The sequence below is a fragment of the Lutra lutra genome, chromosome 11 (genome assembly GCF_902655055.1).
Source record: "Lutra lutra chromosome 11, mLutLut1.2, whole genome shotgun sequence".
NCBI lineage: Eukaryota > Metazoa > Chordata > Mammalia > Carnivora > Mustelidae > Lutra > Lutra lutra.
The window spans coordinates 37,094,715-37,113,833 of record NC_062288.1 but is presented as its reverse complement, the minus strand read 5'-3'; the positions used below and the strand labels follow the sequence as shown (position 1 = coordinate 37,113,833).

Below are 19,119 nucleotides of genomic sequence, written 5' to 3'. Positions count from 1 at the left end.
TAAATAAATAAAATCTTTAAAAAAGCAGGGGCAAAAAGTTAAAAATGGAGGAGAGGCAAGAAGATGTCTTATTAAAATGGAAGATGTCCAATCATTGCATGGTAAACCAACAGCTGAGCTTCAGAATCACCGAAGTGCCTGGCGAAGAGCTGATGTATGCAGGAGTGTAACTTCACCATTACAGTGAGAAGTACTTGGAAGTAATCATTATTAGCATATTTTCAGGCTTAAGGGGGAAAAACAAATGAGACTATACCAAAATGCTTTTCTGTAGTTTTTCTCATGGTAAAGTACATAGCAGGAACTTGGCAAGAATAAATTAGCACTGGATACTTTTTCTTTTTCTTTTAAGATTTTATTTATTTATTTGTCAGAGAGAGAGAGCGAGAGCGAGCACAGGCAGGCAGAGTGGCAGACAGAGGCAGAGAGAGAAGCAGGCTCCCTGCTGAGCAAGGAGCCGGATGTGGGACTCAGGATGCTCTCAGGGATCATGACCTGAGCCAAAGGCAGCCGCTTAACCAACTGAGCCACCCAGGCATCCCATCACTGGATACTTTTTTGAGGAGCTGGGAATGTTAGTGAAGGCACTCTATCAGGAAGTGAAAGAGCTAAAACACACCAAGTGTGGTGTCAGAAAAAGTTAGAGGTAAAACTGGATAAATAGGAGCCTACCTGTATTACAAAGCCATTCTCTGACCATGAGTTAACAGGAAAAAATTGAACTTGCAGTAGGAAAAAAAACCTATGTTCTATCTTAGTTTTATGACTTACTGACTATGGCAAATACTTTAGTTTCTCTGAGACTTATTTCTTTGTCTATACCTAGTAAATGTTACTTTAATTTTTTTAAATTTTTTACATTATTACTGATATGATACATCTGTAGCAAATAAGTGGAAAACAAATATACATTTTGTTTTATATACATATAATGCTTATACATTTAATTGTGCATATCTGAAAATTGGCTAGTTTTGATTTTAATATTGGATATTTACTTGCTAAAAGTGGTGTCCGAATCATATACTATATCTTAAATTATGCCATTTTGTTATTTAGTATTTCTTTTTTATTGCATTCTTTTCTATCTCTAGTGGTGTTTCAAGAGAGTATTCTATTTGCCTTTATCTTATTGACAACCACACCAGAGTATGGGTCCTTCTGAATTTTATTTTAGAAGTAAAATAGATTAGCTTTTGTTGGGTTTCCAAAATTCTAACTCTAGGACAGTAGAGAATGTGGAAATCAGTCATACAAAGAACAATAACCCATCTGGGGATGTTAAATCTGAAGAAGAGAATTCTCAGGGGAGATATGAAAGTTTCAATAAACAACTGAGAAGGCATCGTGCAGAAAAAGATTTTATTTATGTGTTGTAATTTCAGTTGGTAGAACTGAGTAGATTTGGGCTTAGTGAGTGGAAGGACTTCTGTTTCTTATATAATGATCAGGTGGAAGTGGTGGAAAGAACATAGAATTATAGTCAGACATTATTGAGTTCAACTTTGTATCCTGGAGTCTTAGCTTTCTCATCTTTAATATGGAACTTACTTTTGTATTGTGGAGGCCAGAGGTGATGGCAAGCAGTAAAAGTATTAATTTTGGCTAATTTTTTTTTAATCCTCGAAGTCTAAGAGACAGAGAAAAATGTACAACTAATGAGTAGCTAGAGAAGAAAAGAGGAATAAAATGAAATCCTGATTAATCCAAATTAAAACAAGAGAGATAAAAGTGGAGGAAATATAGAAAAAATGATGATTGTAGACTAAACCAAATTTATTAGTAATTCCATTAAATGCTAATGTACTAAATATCCCAACCAAAAGACAAATATTATCAAATTGGATTAAAAAATACTATTTGATGCAAAAAAATACAATTTGATTCTTATAAGATATACATCTTATATGTAAGGATACTGAAAGATTGAAAATAAAAGGATGAACAGATAAACCATACAAATAGCCAAAAGAAAGCTGATATAGCTCTACTAGTATTAGGCATTAGATAAGAATTAGACACATTTTTTAAGATAAGTATTATTTCATGTAAAACTCTTTGGCTGCCTCAAATTCTAGAACGTTAGAGAAGAAAGAGAACTTAAAGGCCTCTCACTCTAACCTCCTCATTTCACTAGTGTGAGAATCAAGGCCGTCAGAGTCAAATGGCTCACCCAGTGTTGCCCAGCTCTTTAGAAAGAACAAACCCTTCAAGTAGGAGTGGAGTATCTGAAGAAAGGCTTAAACCTCACAAAGAGATCACCCAAATGCAAAAGCAGTTCAAGCTAAAAGGTCAGCTTTCCAACAGTGGATAAATTTTTCACAAAGAGAAGAAGGAAAAATAATCTTTCTAATAAGCTTTTTGATATTCTAGTGGAGATCTAGAACCCAAAATCACCATTCTCATTCATTTTAAACCAATTTACGCTGCATTTATTTCTTCCATCCAAAGTTTGAGTTTAATTTAAGATGTGTTTAAAAGCAATAAATGCGGGGTGCCTGGGTGGCTCAGTGGGTTAAGCCTCTGCCTTTGGCTCAGGTCATGATCTCAGGGTCCTGGGATCGAGCCCTGCATTGGGCTCTCTGCTCAGCGGGGAGCCTGCTTCCCCTTCTCTCTCTGCCTACTTGTGATCTCTTTCTCTGTCAAATAAATAAATAAAATCTTTAAAAAAAAAAAAGCAATAAATACTGCACCAGTATTGTCATCCCACAGAAAGAACATTTTAAGAATACAGTTCTCTGGGGGCGCCTGGGTGGTTCAGTGGCTTAAAGTCTCTGCCTTCGGCTCAGGTCATGATCTCAGGGTCCTAGGATCAAGACCCGCATTGGGCTCTCTGCTCAGCGGGGAACCTGCTTCTCAGAGGCTCTGCCTCTCTGCCTACTTGTGATCTCTGTCAAATAAGTAAATAAAATCTTAAAAAAAAAAAAAAAGAATACAGTTCTCTGAATATGTATCAGAAATTTATAAACTTCCCATCAGAGATAGTAAAGATTTTTGATAATGCAAAAACAACCTTGCTTAACTCTTAAGGACTTAAGCATTGTGTGAGAACATTAGAAGAGATACTATGATTCTCATGACTTTTTAACTGTAATTTGTCATGTGTGATCTATATTATATTATGTGAAGATTCTGGGAAGATTAAAAGATGGAAGTGTTCTAGATAGCCATGAGAGTATGTATACAGCCACAGTAAAAGAAGGGAAATACTAAGTTTTTTTTTCCCTATCTTTGCTGCTAGAGACCTCAGCAGAGCCTTTATTGGGGAAGACAACACAGTACCACCTGGATATTTATTGCAGAGCTGAGTGGCCACCAAGTTCTTCACTGTACCCAGGTTTATCCAGGCTATTTTCACCACTCCAGGATGGAAGCAATATCCCATGACATTCACTCCCACATAAAGCTGGACTGGGACAGGCAACTTCCACAATTCATTTCCAAATGAATACCTGATTCACATGATTTATGGAAGACATCTATGACTCACATTAGCTGCAGGTCACAACTACTTCCCACTTTATAGATGAACTCTGTGACTAAACAGAGGTGTTTAAAAGAGGTCTAAAAGAGGTGTTAAGGTAGCTATTTGTTGGTTTTAAATAGCATCAAAGGGGGGTGCTGGGTGGCTCAGTCAGTTAAGCAACTGCCTTCAGTTTAGGCTTAGGTCCTGATCCCAGGGTCCCTGCTCAGCCTGGAGCCTACTTCTCCCTCTCTCTCTCTGCCCCTCCCACGGGCTTGTGCGCTGTCTCTCTTGCTCTCTCTCTCAAATAAATAAATAAAAGCTTCTAAAAAAAAGTAACATCAAAGGGAGGCAGCACGAAGTGTCAAGAGCCTGGGCCACATGTGGCCTCTGCCCACTTATTAGCTGAGTGACCTTGGGCAAGGCTTAGCTTCCTCATCTGTGAGATGATAATAATACTTCCTTATTGATTGCTGCAAACATTCAATGGGTTAATATATATCATACACTCTTAGAACAGAGTTTGATGTATTATAAGCACTAGGCAGATGTTAGCTATTACCCCATATTTTATATAGTTCACGGAGCTGCCACTGGCCCTGACCCCACCTGACCCCCACTGCCCCTTGACCGCCCACCAGAAAGCCACCTTCCGCATTCCAACACTTGGACTTTCTGTCAGAGGGATTCCTGGGCCCCTGAAGGCCTCTGTGGCACATCATCAGCCCTGACTGCCCAGCTGAACTTCCTCCCCTGGAGGACTGGGCCTCCCCCTGTTATTTGTGGGTCTTGGGCCTTGAAGTGGCAGTGGCAGGGCTGCTGTGGGGGGCTCCCCACACCCCCGGGAGACCTGGATCAGAAAGGCCTGCATAGCAAGGAGCAGTTTGGCTTGTTTTTTTTTTTTTTTTTTTTTTTTTTTTAGTACTTGACTTGCTTTATGGATTATTAAACTAACAAAACTGAAAAAATTATATAGGAATATTATAGGAATTCTAATAAAATATATAAGTAAAATATATAGGAATATTAAAAGGAATGACTTGTAAAGCAAAGTGAATTCTAGTTACAATGTGGGACTTCAAATATTTTATTGACAATCACACATATTCTATTTTAGGAATTAAAATTTCTTTATTGGTCAAAAATTAGTGGAGTGTATTTGAAGTAAACACCTCCCCTCTGGTACTTTAATATTGTACTACCTGCCTGGAAATTCCATGTACCTGAATTATACTGAATGCGTGAGATGGAAGGAAAGAGGACAACTCAGCAACTGGGGATGTTTTATACAATGAGATCAAACAGACCTAAGTTAATGGCAGTGAACACTATTGGAAAGTAAGACATAAGCAATTTGCTACCTCTAGTACAACACATCAGTAATATCCCTGGTAGCTTACCACATTTCCAACCACAAATATCCTTAGAGAGTTTGGGCCATTGTGGTCAAATGGCTGTGTTTTCTAATAAGTGCATTCCTTCTGCTTGGACTTTCTCATTCTTGCTTGCTAACACCCTGTCTCTCTCTCTCTCTCTCTCTCCCTACACACACATACATACACACACACACAAAAGAAATAATATATAATATATAGGTCCAGTAATGTCCCCAGATAAAGCATAAACAAATCAAACTCCACAGTAATTTATTATTGATCTTTAATAAAAATATTAAAATGTCTTTTTATTTAGGACTGGAGAAGCTTGCACAAAAAGGGAAATCATTGTCTCCTTTAGCAAGTATAACTGGAATATCACTCTTTTTGATTATATCCATGTGTCTTATCTTCCTGTGGAAAAAATATCAACCCTACAAAGGTGGGTTAAAATTAGAAAGGAAATTTGCAAATTGTTTTATATGTGTACTAAAAAGTACCTTATTATGTTTTTTTTTCTTTTGGTTTTAGTTATAAAACAGAAGCTAGAAGGCAGGTAATGCATATGTTTCTACAAAAATAGTTTTTTTCCTGAATGCTTTTTCCTCAATTATTATCACTGACAGAAATGCCCATTTGTCTTTTCAGGCCAGAAACAGAATACAGGAAAGCTCAAACATTTTCAGGTAATGGCCATGCTGAAAGGGACTAATATCAGTGTTAATGTATATGAATTAATATTGTTGATATTAATTATTACATATAATGTACTATTGATAAAATTCATGTAATCTAATATTGATATAATACAAACAGTCTCTTACCTTTGAATATTGCCTTCACTCTACAAAGTGTATTGGTTTTATCTAAGTCACACAAGTCTATAAAATAAGCCTGAAAGGCACTCAACTCCGTTTTACAGGCAAGAGAACCAAAGCTTGGAGATTAAGTCACTTGCCCACAATCACTGAGTTCTTTTGAGTCCTAATCCATTGATCCTTGTATTATTTTGAAAATGTCCAGGAACCTCTCAATTTATTCATTCCTAAAGCAGATACAATGCGGGCAGCGCCAGCCCAGGGAGAAGAGGAAAGGGAGCTTTGACAGTTTTGCTGCTTTGTCCCCAGCAGTGCCCCTCATTGCCATTCACTAGGGACTCCATACAGAGTTGTTGTTAAGCTAACAATGGGGCTTTAACTCAGGACTGGGGGTCACGTGGAGGTGGGTTTCAGTGCTGTATATGCTACTTTTCCCCAATGTCACCTTGAGAAAACTAATTTTTCCTGACCTCAGCTTCCTCATCTATATAATAAAGATAATAACTACCCCCCCACACACACACACCAAGGTTGCTGTGAGAATTAAATACAATGTTGTGGATGGAGTGCCTAATATGCCTGGATGCTTCGTGAATGTGGGTCTGCTTCCTCTTACCAAGCCCCAGAGACCATCTCGTTCCTCCCAACCACTCCATTCCCATCATTTTACAGATGATAGTTTGGGTGATTTTGATATTGCCTTGTATTATATTTTGGACCAATGGGCAGCTGTATGTAATTATGTATTCTTATTAGTTCTGATGGTATCTGTTTTAGATCTGGCAGGGTGCAGTACATATTACGTGTAGTTAAGAGATGCTGTGACTCCCAGGCTGAAAAGCCTTGGTGTGCTCTTTGGTAACTGAGAGTTACAAGGGACAAGCCTGCCCACACACGTTCATTTGAATATAGAATACGCCATTCCCACATCAGGCTTTAAGAATAATTGTCCCAAGTCAGTTTCAATTCTCAGCTTCGGAAGGAGTGATTTCTAACACTGCTTAATGGCAATATGACTGTAGGGGATTAAGAAACCTTAAATTGGTTTGATACTCATACCACTTGAAGCAACAATAAAGATAAGTTGTACAAAGCCTTAAAAAAAAAAAAAGCTACAATAGTAGTTTGAGGCATTTGATTTGTAAGTAGTATTTGTTTTACATTTCAGGCCATGAAGATGCTCTGGATGACTTCGGAATATATGAATTTGTTGCTTTTCCAGATGCTTCTGGTGTTCCCAGGGTTGGTTTTCCTAGTGGCTGATTAACCAGAGGTGTAAGCAGCCTTCAGTTAAGCGCTCGGGCAGTGTGGTGGAATGTCTGTGCTACCCTCAGCAGAGTTCACTTGCTCTGTAGTGAATGATGTCACCAGATCTGAGGAGCTAAATAAAGCATCTTTCTTGGCCTTTATAAGTAAGGCTAACACGAATTAGGAAGTTACATTAATTCATAAACATTTTTTACCTGGTAAGCTCAGCAAAGAGAGAACTAACTAGGTTGAAATTAAGAGAACTGAACAAATAGGGGACCGGGGGATCCTGATTTAAATCATTCTGCATCACCTTGATGGCTACAGCCTGTCACTTCACTGACTAGCCCTTTCTGTTCCTCACTTTCCCTTCCCTTCCCCTTATAGCTTGCATAGACAATTGATCATACCCTTAATCAGACCCATATGCTCTTCAGAAGAAAGGTACCATATAAATCCAAAGTATGCAAGTACACATCTTTATTTGTCATCCTAAAGGTGCCTGAGACCTGAGAAGGGGGCCTTTACACCATCTGAAACATTTTTTCAGTTTGCAAAGACAAGGTCTTGAAAACAATCTGTTTTGTTTAACAGACCTAAAGAATGTTCTCTGAGCTAATCAGGTCATTAGCATTTTTATAGATCTCTGTAGGGACAGTCTTACCTCTGCTGCCTTTCCCCCCTAAGATAGTTCATTTAGGGAAGGGGCCATAAACACACTACTTGCTTTAGGGCCTTTTTATTTCCCTTTTTTTTTTTTTTTTTAAGAACTATTTGTCATTAGGGATTGGTTACCTCACCTATTCAGTGAATTCTACCAATGAGTAAGGTTCATACAGTAATCTTAGCTGCAGCCTTTTCACAAATGCTACCTGAGTAATAGAGGGAGACTGATTGGATTTCACCCTCCTGAGGGCACATTGGTAACACCATCATCAAAGCTTAGCACTGCCCTATTCAATCTCAAACAACACTGGCTCACCTTTCACTTCTACAGTGAAAAAGACAAAAACAAATATTTGTAGATCAATTATTTCAAACAGCTTCTGCCCACAGCAGAAAGCCCCCTCTCAGGTATGGCTTTTAAGTGGGAGAGAAGGAAACTGAAGAACTGGTAAGATTTGGAATGGAAATTGTTGAAGCCGACAATTTCTTTATTTAAAATAATGCAGTTTTTATTCCTAGGAATTCATGAGAAAGGAGTGAGATCTATGTAAGAAACTTTAAATTTAACCTTGTGATTAATTAGTACTCAGTTTCAAGATGTTACTGGGAGGGATCTGTATGTTCAAAATGCTATAATCCTCAAGAACTTGGGGCAGAGAAATGAGTGCTCTGATTACATATCAGAAGCCCTACTTATTTCTGTCATAAGTAGAATAACGCAGTTTGGAGCCATGCCCATCTTCTAAGCTGAAAACTCCTGAGGAATCAGCTAAGATTCTTCACTGGGAAGAAGTAAGAAATCAACACCAACAACAGAAGGAAAAGGATGTGGAGCAGGACCTATGTAGGAGAACCTGCACTAGGAGAAGCCAGCATGGCAGTTATGTGTGAAGATTAGCAGCCAAATGCAGTGGCTTTGAGAAGAAAAGGAAAAATAATAATAAAGCCAAGATCTCAAAGTTGAAGTTAAGAAAGGAAATAAATTAAATAACTAACTTCTGAGTTTTAAAAATAAGAATCATCTCTCAGCTTGTGGTACATGGACACGTGGAATCTTCCTCCTCTCTCTAGTTGCTGTACATTTTACTGTCCATTTAGCACCTCTTTGGGGAATTGGACAGAAAACAATGGCATGAAATGAACAAATTTATTACTTGTTGCCAGCTCTGATATGAACTTAGGTGAATAAGTTAGTTATTACCTAGAGTTTGCTCTTGTCATAGCCCTTGAACACCCCCATACCAAAGAAACTCAAGAGTTGATCTCAAGTACACTTGACCCTGGAACAACATGGGAGTTAGGGATGACAAGGCTACCCAGTTAAAAATCTGCCTATAACTTTTGACTCCCCCAAAACTTAACTACAATAGCCTACTATTGACCAAAAGTCTTACCAGTGACATCAACAGTCAATTAATGTATATTTGTATTATAATAAAGTAAGCTAGAGAAAAGAAAATGCTAAGAAAAGCATAAGGAAGAGAAAGCACATTTACAGTATTGTCCTGAATTTATTGAAAAATATCCATGTATAAGTGGACCTGTGCAGTTCAGTCCAGGTTTGTTCAAGGGTCAACTGTACAAACTCTAAACCAAAATCTCCTTGGCACAGAAATGATAGGATGAATCATAAAGCTGCACATGAGAACTTTAGCAAGTGGAATGGAAACTGTTTCCAAAGAAAACACAAGCCTAAGGTGTTCCAATACAATGTAGCAGATTAAATTGGAATGAGATAACATATTCTTCAGATGATTTATCAAGGGCAAAGAGTCCTCTAGGCGATGCTCTATAAATACAAAGGACTGAAAGTGATCCATTGGAAGTGTGTTGAAAATTGGAAGAGCTTGGGATGAGGAGGGGAACCAGATTTCAGCTGACTAACTGGAAGGCAGTGTTTACAAGAAGAAAATCATCAGATAAAAGGAAGGAGGAGTCGGGGCGCCTGGGTGGCTCAGTGGGTTAAGCTGCTGCCTTCAGCTCAGGTCATGATCTCAGGATCCTGGGATCAAGCCCCGCATCGGACTCTCTTCTCAGCTGGGAGCCTGCTTCCTCCTCTCTCTCTCTCTACTTTGATCTCTGTCTGTCAAATAAATAAATAAAATCTTTAAAAAAAAAAAAAAGGAAGGAGGAGTTAATAAAACATGAATGCCAGTTTCAATAAAATACATGTTGGTTACCAGGCAGAAATATACTGCAGTGCTTCCCACACTCTTCCAAGCCTTTAGTTAGAGCCCATGACTGAATTCAAACCAAACACTTCCCTTTGTGTGTTCTGTATTTCTTGGTACTGTCTATATTAACTCTCAGTGTGATGAGGGCTTTTGTCTATATATTATTCTTTCTTTTCAACCATCCTTGCACATATAATTGGCAAACAGTGTCAAAAAGCTATTTGAGATGTAATATAAAGGATAATCGTACATGCTCTCTGATTCTAAGCTGTCCTGGTATCTTCTCTTTTGCTATTTTTTTTCTTTCTATTATATTTTCTTTACAGTATTGCCAGCTTTTTTCTTAAATGAAGAAAAAAAAAAGTGATAGCATTGTCAAGCTTTTCCTCTTCTGACTTCATAGCTATGCTGCCACATAAACTACCATAGGGTAAGTGCAGGAAACTGTAGCAAGGAGAAAATGGACATTGTAGGGAAGATAAACAGATCTAATTCTCTAATCATTACTACTTCCAGTTGTTTTCAACTACTCAATAGACATACTCTTTACTACTCTGCTAATTGTTTTTAATGTGTCATATTTTCTAGATGCCAAGTAGGTCTGTTTCAGCCTCTGATGGTGTATCAGGACAAGATTTGCACAGTACAATTTACGAAGTCATTCAGCACATCCCTGCCCAACAGCACGACTGTCCAGAGTAAGTATGAACTTGCGTTTGGTGATGCTATTGTGGAGGGGCTAAGTATTCAGCCCCAGCTTTCCCCAGAATTTATTGAAAGGCTCAGAAGAAAAATACCAAAACAGGAAATTGTAGCTTCTGTACATTTGAACACACTTCCCCAATGGAAAATAATTCTAGGGGAAAAAATAGACAAACACAAGTATCTTCTAGGGTCGTGCACTTGGGCCAGTGGACTAGATACAGAGCTCTGGAATCTAGCATTTACCCCCAGTGAGTCTGGATATGAAAGAGATTTTCAGGCCAGTTCTCAAGCCTGATCATTTTGGTTATCTTGATGATTTTCCAATGGCTGTGGTGATTTTAGAGCCAATGATCTGTCACTGGGAATAGGACCAGGAAAAAAAAAAAAACAAAACACAAAACATGCACAGCACGGTCACCATCACCATCAAATATCCAACCTCTTAACAGATTCAAAGCAGTCTACTCTAAGTGAACAGAATCACAGCAAGGACTGGCCTCCCAGCCAGAGAGGATAAAATCTGAGCTGAGGCCAAAGCCAGGAAACTACTTACCAGTTAACCTCAGGCCTGACACTAAGGAGTTGCCCTCCCTTCCCCACCATGGAGAAACTAAGCCTACAGCCTTTTGAAATAATGAAATGAACTTCCCTCTTTTGTGCTCCAGCTGCCTGCAGGCATAACTGCCACAAATCGTCTTCCACCATTTCTTTATTTGTCATTTATTGACTTTGAAAAGAACATCAATAACCACACACAGGAACTTCCCCTCTGGCAAAAGAAACAGTTCTAGTGAAGTAATTCATGCACACCTCTGGATAGATACCAAAAATAACAGCTAGTAGTGGATGACTGCATGGGAAATCATCTTAGGGGGAGGGCACCCAGTCTTCGTGGGGACTATGCACTCATTTAACAGCTAAGTGAGAGGACACCTCAGAGGACCCCATCAGTGCATCTCTTCTTAACCCAGGGATCCTGGAGAAAAGGGGAGTCAGGTAAATTAGGAGCAGACCCTGACAGAGGTAGGAACTTCTGGTCTGAAAAGAAAAGAAAAAAATATTTTAAAGAATTATATTATTGGGGTGCCTGGTGGCTGAGTCAGTTTACCATCTTACTCTTGATTTCATCACAGGTCATGATCCAGGGTCCTGTGAAGGAGCCCCAGGTAGGGCTCCCTGCTCAGCACCTCAGAGTCTCCTTGTCCTTCTCCCTCCCCTTTTGCCCCTCTCTCCCTTATGCCATTCTCTCTCACATAAAAAAATAAATAAAATCTTAAATGAATTATATTATCAATCTAGTAGAACACAATGGTGAAATATTATTCCATGATGGTTAAAAAAAAAACTCTCTAAAATAATACCTGACTCCCTTTACTTCTGGAATAGAAAATTAAGGGATTTGTTTTTGTTGTTGTTGTAGTTAAATGTAAGGAATAGAAAGAATTTTAAGAGTATGTCTGCTTCCCAACTTTAAGATTATACCCAATTAAGAATATATGATTATGCCCAATTTAAGTTCATGTGTTTTTCTATATGTCATTTATTCTGCATTGTCTATTTTTTTTATTTAGACTGTAAACAAGCCAGATGAAAACTTGGTTTATCTTTTAAAGCTCCCAATAATAAAAGAAATGCTGATTTATTTACAAAGCTATAGAATATGGCAGCTGTAATTTCAGAACACAAAATAAAGTGATCAGGTTGGTTTTGCATGTAAAAAAAAAAAAAAACCAAAAACAAAAACAAAAACGTGGTTCTCTAAGTTAAAATAGAAAATGACCCTCTGAAACTAGACTGCTTTCAGACATGAGCAGTATCTTTAGAGTTTCTTGGGAATATAAAACTTTATTTTAGAAATAAACTTGGAAGGTTGAAAATAAGGCAGAAATGTTCTTTTTCAAGCACATAAAGGGCTATTCAAAACTATTCTTGAGGACATGCTCCCTTGAGGGCCAGCAACCTGAGAACCCCAGTTCACACCACCAGTCCTCTGTCTCCATTGCCTAGGCTCACCTCTTTACCTGTCCTCCTAATCTTCCTTTGCTTCCCTTCTGTGTGTTGTCTTCCAAGGACTCTCTCTTTACCTCCATTCTTCAGTATCTGCCCTCTCTGAACTTCCCTTCCTTTTCCTTCTCTCTCTGGAAGACTGTTCCCTTCCCTCTAAAATCTCTTAGAATTTTCCTTTTTACACTTATTTTATTTACTGTCAATCTACAAACATTTCCAGAACATTATCTGCTAGGGATAGAGGTTAAATAAGGCTCTCTTTTAAGGATTCCATAGTTTAGCGAGCTCTTGTATAAATAAATAACTAAAGACTAGTGGTCCTTGGTAGAATAAATATTCCTCAATAATTAAATATTCCCTAAACATGTAGAGGCCATTTTTCTCTTCTGATTGCCTATGGCTTTATTCTTTAAGTCCAGTTAAACTCTAAGGTCAATTTTATGAATAATGCAGTATTATAGGTGGCGAGTGAATTTCTCTCCTCCCCACTTCCCATAGTGAATGTACAAGCTGTGGATAAAGAATAATAACTTTCTGCTTTGTTGTACCTCTGTTTGACAGTTGCTTCTGAGATAGAAAAGACAGCCAACAAAATTCTTTTCTTTGGCTCTTAGACTATTCTAACAGTGTTGTTTTCATTAGTGCATGTGTCTGTTACCTAATTGGACTGGTGTTTAACAAATTGGTAAGTTGACCTGTTTTCATGTTTTAGTACTCAGGCTACTTATTTGGATATTGAACTTATAGCTACATTTATTTAAATAAATAATAAATAATAAATAAATAAATAAATAGCATTTAAATGAAATCTGATAGTTTGTTTTGAACCCTTGACTGGCAGTTAGTATCTTTAAATTCAGGACATTTGAGTAAACCTTTACTTTCAAAAGGAAATTATCTGCAGAATTTAGTGATTGCTTATTCCTTACACTTATTGGTTTATAAATGTAATTTTCTTGAACTAGTTCCAAACACTTCTATTATCTGCAGGTACTGAAAGGAATGAAAAAATTTAAGGTTCTTCTACCTGTGGAACTGGAACTCTGTAGAATATTTTACATATCTTGTAACATCTCTTTGCCAGGTGAGCACTCATGGGTAAACCAGTGCATTGGAGTGAAATAATGAAGGAACATTTTGAGGAAAAACAGTGGAAATGTATATTCATCTGGAATCAGTGAAGAAATCAAGCCCAATACCTCTTGCTCATTACTCCTTTTAAATGCAGAATGGAGTCATTTATAAAAATTATACTGAAGGTTTTCCAGCATACACACAATGCATTGTGCTGTAGAGGAAGACGGTAGGGAAATAGTGGACAGTCTTTATCATAGTGACTAAGAGGAAGAAAAAGAAGGGACTTTCCAATTACTCTTTTCATATCAAGTCTCTCTAACAAGCTCAATTAGTTCTAATCTATACTTTCACTTTCATCAACATTGCATATCCTATCTAATTTACGAATGTGGAAACTTTATATTTGTAAAAATTTCCAGCAGGTTTTGTTTTATTAATTCTCATTACTATTAAATTATTGTACTAATTTTTAAAATTTTATTCCCAAACTTCCTTCCTGGTATTTGTACCACACAATAAGGGTGGCTGTCACAACAGCAAGATTGCCTTCTAGACTGTCAATTACCATTGGCTTTATGAAAAGACATAAAACACTGAAGGAAATGACATACTAAAGTTTCATTTTTATTTTTGTTCAAGGACAGATGGATTCAAATAAATTATTTTGGTTTTGCTTTTATATGTCCTCGACTCTTTGTCTTATAGGGAAAATTTTTACATAAAATATTGTACAGTTAGATTTTTTTTATCCTTATTTGTCAGTGTGCAATTAAAGTGCAGACTATAGAGAAATAAGAATCTTCCTCTTGCATGGCTAATTTTTTTTCAGGTGTGGAATTTTTACTTGATTGAATTGCTGATTCTAGGAAAGGTCTCCCTCCTTGTATATTGCTGTATTTAAAAAATCAGTTAAGAGACCATAGTAGAATTAGAAAGTACCATTTTACAACCTCCAAGTGAAATTACTGATTCAGATCACAATCATCATTAGCTAAGACTGCTGGATAAATGGCAACAGATAAAACTAGATGACCAAAGATCAGGTTGCAGAAACTCTGTGAAGGAAAAGTAGTCTGAGACCTAGAGAGAAGCAGGTGTATGAAGGAGCACAAGGCAACTGCGCAGGACACAGGAGGCCCAGGAAGTGGGCACAGAATGGTCATCTGAGTGTTGTAGATCTTGAAGATGAAAGATGAATATTTGTGTTTAATGACATTGACTACAAACAGTCTGACCTGACAGTATCACACTTTAAGATTTCATTTTAGCCAAATAAAGGTAGAAACAACCCAAATATTCAACAATAGAACTTTAAATGACATTACATCCAAACACTCCAACTATTTTTTTTTAGATTTTATTTATTTATTTGACAGACAGAGATCACAAGTAGGCAGAGAGGCAGTCAGAGAGGGGTTGGGGGGAAGCAGGCTCCCTGCCGAGCAGAGAGCCCAGTGTGGGGCTTGATCCCAGGACCCCAGGATCATGACCTGAGCTGAAGGCAGATGCTTTAACCCACTGAGCCACCCAGGCGACCCCAAACACTCCAACTATTATAAAAGAAGATATAGGGGCACCTGGGTGGCTCAGTGGGTTAAAGCCTCTGCCTTTGGCTCAGGTCACGGTCCCAGCCCTGCATCGGGCTGTCTGTTCAGGAGGGATCCTGCTTCCCCCCACTCTCTGTCTGCCTGCCTCTCTGCCTACTCATGACCTCTCTCTGTCAAATAAATGAATAAAATCTTTATTTAAAAAAAAAAAGATATACACCTGTATTTACTGACTTTAAACTATGTCTCATGACCTATTATTTAATACATAAGAAAGAAACCAAAAGAAGAGCATTTCTTTTTCAAACTATTTCAAATGAACCACTTTATTTAAACTGTACTTCCCATCTTTTTCACAGAAGCACATGATTAAAGGAAAGTTAAGACAAATTTAACCCCTTTCTGGTCTTCTTTCTCTACCACCTTCTGTATTTTTCTGCTGGAGAAGTCTACCAATCCTACCATAAACATTTTCTTTTGCATTTGATATAATACAGATATATATATATGTGTGTGTGTGTGTGTGTGTGTATATATATATATATCTAATCTAATCTACATATATATATATATATATATATATACACACACACACACACACACACACACACACACATATATATATTACTTGGTATATACATATACATGTATATATACATATATATGTAATAGATTATATAATCTAATTAGATCATCTATAGATTTTATATATATAATCAGAAAAGGAATTATTGTCCATTACAACTAAATATATAATATATATACATACATATATACTTGGAAATGCATACAGCTGACCAAAAGATAATTAAAACCCCTTTAGAAAGTAGATCTTAAACATTCTCACAACAGCAAAAAAGAAAATTGCAATCATGGGACGTGTTGTGTTCACTAACCTTATTGAGGTAAATTATTTCACAATATGTACATGTACCAAATAATCACACCTTAAGCTTACATAATGTTGTACATCAGTTATATCTCAATAAGGCTAGAAAAATAAAATAAAATCACTTGTATTCTCACCTCTTGGAAATAACCTGTTAACATTTTCCTAGATTAGTTATGCATTTATTCTTTCATATACCTTCTAGCTCCAGAAAGAATTTATGGGAGCTCATATAAATGCATAATGTAACAAGATAAAATATACCCCCAAAATGAAGTTGATAAAGAAAACAGGATGAAGGAACAATGAGAGTTTACAAAGGCACATTGAAAGCAGAAATGAGGCTAATAACCAGTATGATGAATTCCCCTTCATCTCCAAGTATTGTTTTATTACACCAGGATCCCACAGCATATACAGGTGGATGTCTAAGGAGGGACTTCTAAACTGAATGCAATTTGTAACTGTCAGCCCAAAAAAGGTTGCAATCCCCTCACAGGGTTGGAAAAGAGCAGGTCAGCTTTCCCAGCCACCACTCACAGAAGTTCCATCTGCCTCTCCCCTCCTTCCTCAATCCTGAATTCCCTCCCTCCCTAAGGTCCTTGCATCTATTGGAGAGCAGATTAACTCCCATAAGCTACAGCTATGTCTCTGTGTTCCCCTTCCAAGACCCAACCCTGGAACACTTTCAATCATGGACCATCTTACACAGCCTTTCTTTGCATGAGTAACAATACATTCACATGCTTCACAATCAAAATCTTATAAAAATGATGTGCCAAGACAACTGTTTGTATTCAGTTTTGGTTTGGCTGATTTTGTGTATCCCTCCAGAGTACCTTACCACAAACCAAAGGAAATACAAACACATATTTTTATTTTCTCAAACTCACTTTTCAGTCACTTGTAACTCCTCTCATTTTTGTATTCTCTCACACACAAATATACAGACTCTCTTAGAGCATGGTTCTACTCAAAGCAACAGGAATTGCTGAAGGGAGCAATGTGAAAGGATCTAGAATCCAACTAACTTTTGCTGTCAATGGTATGTAACACCAGGTGACTCACTGCTTTTTTAGTATATGGAGATGAAAACCTCATAAATTAATCAAGGTTTCCAAGGAAAGTGATGAACCAAATCCAGATGTTTACCTAATTAACAAATTAATCTTTAAAAACCAGCCTGAAGTTCTTTCCTTATTACTAAACATAGTCTTAGCTAAGCTGTTGTTAAAATTTCTAACTTTCTACTAATTCCTTCTAACTTGGAATAGAGTTGTATTCCTAGTGTTCAATAAAGAATATATCCTACTGATAGACTTTTAAACAAAAATAAATAAAATATACTTGTGAATAAAACAGTTTGCCTTGTTTTTCTGACATTTGTGCACTTCCATGTTAATAAGACAATTTCAGTTAAAACAAACTGCATACATATCCTCAAAGATAGTCCATGTGCTCACTCAGTTTTATGAGATCATAGCATCTTACAAAGTTTTGTTAAAATAATAAAATTGGGTGATAACATAGAACATGGAATATGGGTAATACTTTATGTATTATAAAGATTTAACTTATTTTTAGAAAGTTTTTATTTTCTGTTCCTATATTGCTGTGTATCCCTATGAATTTTTTTTTTTAGTTTTAGTTTTTTATTTTTTCAGCATAACAGTATTCATTATTTTTGCACCACACCCAGTGCTCCATGCAATCCGTGCCCTCTACAATACCCACCACCTGGTGCCCCCAACCTCCCACCCCCCACCCCTTCAAAATTCTCAGATCGTTTTTCAGAGTCCATAGTCTCTCATGGTTCACCTCCCCTTCCAATTTCTCTCAACTCCCTTCTCCTCTCCATCTCCCCTTGTCCTCCATGCTATTTGTTATGCTCCACAAATAAGTGAAACCATATGATAATTGACTCTCTCTGCTTGACTTATTTCACTCAGCATAATCTCTTCCAGTCCCGTCCATGTTGCTACAAAACTTGGGTATTCATCCTTTCTTTTTTTCTTTTCTTTTTTTTTTACAGCTTTATAAACATATATTTTTATCCCCAGGGGTACAGGTCTGTGAATCGCCAGGTTTACACACTTCACAGCACTCACCATAGCACATACCCTCCCCAATATCCATAACCCCACGCCCCTCTCCCAATCCCCTCCCCCCATCAACCCTCAGTTTGTTTTGTGAGATTAAGAGTCACTTATGGTTTGTCTCCCTCCCAATCCCATCTTGTTTCATTTACTCTTCTCCTACCCCTTCAACCCCCCATGTTGCATCTCCTCTCCCTCATATCAGGGAGATCATATGATAGTTGTCTTTCTCCGATTGACTTATTTCGCTAAGCATGATACCCTCCAGTTCCATCCACGTCGTCGCAAATGGCAAGATTTCATTTCTTTTGATGGCTGCATAGTATTCCATTGTGTATATATACCACATCTTCTTTATCCATTCGTCTGTAGATGGACATCTAGGTTCTTTCCATAGTTTGGCTATTGTAGACATTGCTGTTATAAACATTCGGGTGCACGTGCCCCTTCAGATCACTACGTTTGTATCTTTAGGGTAAATACCCAGCAGTGCAATTGCAGGGTCATAGGGTAGTTCTATTTTCAACATTTTGAGGAACCTCCATGCTGTTTTCCAGAGTGGTTGCACCAGCTTGCATTCCCACCAACAGTGTAGGAGGGTTCCCCTTTCTCCGCATCCTCGCCAGCATCTGTCATTTCCTGACGTGTTAATTTTAGCCATTCTGACTGGTGTGAGGTGATATCTCATGGTGGTTTTGATTTGTATTTCCCTGATGCCGAGTGATATGGAGCACTTTTTCATGTGTCTGTTGGCCATCTGGATGTCTCCTTTGCAGAAATGTCTGTTCATGTCCTCTGCCCATTTCTTGATTGGATTATTTGTTCTTTGGGTGTTGAGGTTGCTAAGTTCTTTATAGATTTTGGACACTAGCCCTTTATCTGATATGTCATTTGCAAATATCTTCTCCCATTCTGTCAGTTGTCTTTTGGTTTTGTTCACTGTTTCCTTTGCTGTGCAAAAGCTTTTGATCTTGATAAAATCCCAAAAGTTCATTTTTGCCCTCGCTTCCCTTGCCTTTGGTGATGTTCCTAGGAAGATGTTGCTGCGGCTGA

General features: G+C 37.6%; 1 protein-coding gene across 8 annotated transcripts in view; it reads left to right on the top strand.

Annotated features, from left to right (window-relative positions):
- HEPACAM2 (HEPACAM family member 2) overlaps nt 1–19,119 on the top strand; it is a 61,833-nt gene that overhangs the window by 29,650 nt on the left and 13,064 nt on the right. For 2 of the 8 annotated variants that reach the window (XM_047694568.1, XM_047694566.1), the window contains exons 5-9: nt 5,156–5,281; nt 5,371–5,395; nt 5,488–5,525; nt 6,826–6,899; nt 10,334–10,447. In XM_047694568.1, coding sequence (XP_047550524.1) covers nt 5,156–5,281; nt 5,371–5,395; nt 5,488–5,525; nt 6,826–6,899; nt 10,334–10,447 — 377 coding nt within the window. Of the gene's footprint in view, nt 1–5,155; nt 5,282–5,370; nt 5,396–5,487; nt 5,526–6,825; nt 6,900–10,333; nt 10,448–11,583; nt 11,606–13,099; nt 13,143–13,447; nt 14,926–19,119 lie in introns of those variants that run through there. The other 6 variants (XM_047694561.1, XM_047694560.1, XM_047694563.1 and 3 more) reach the window with 6 other exon arrangements.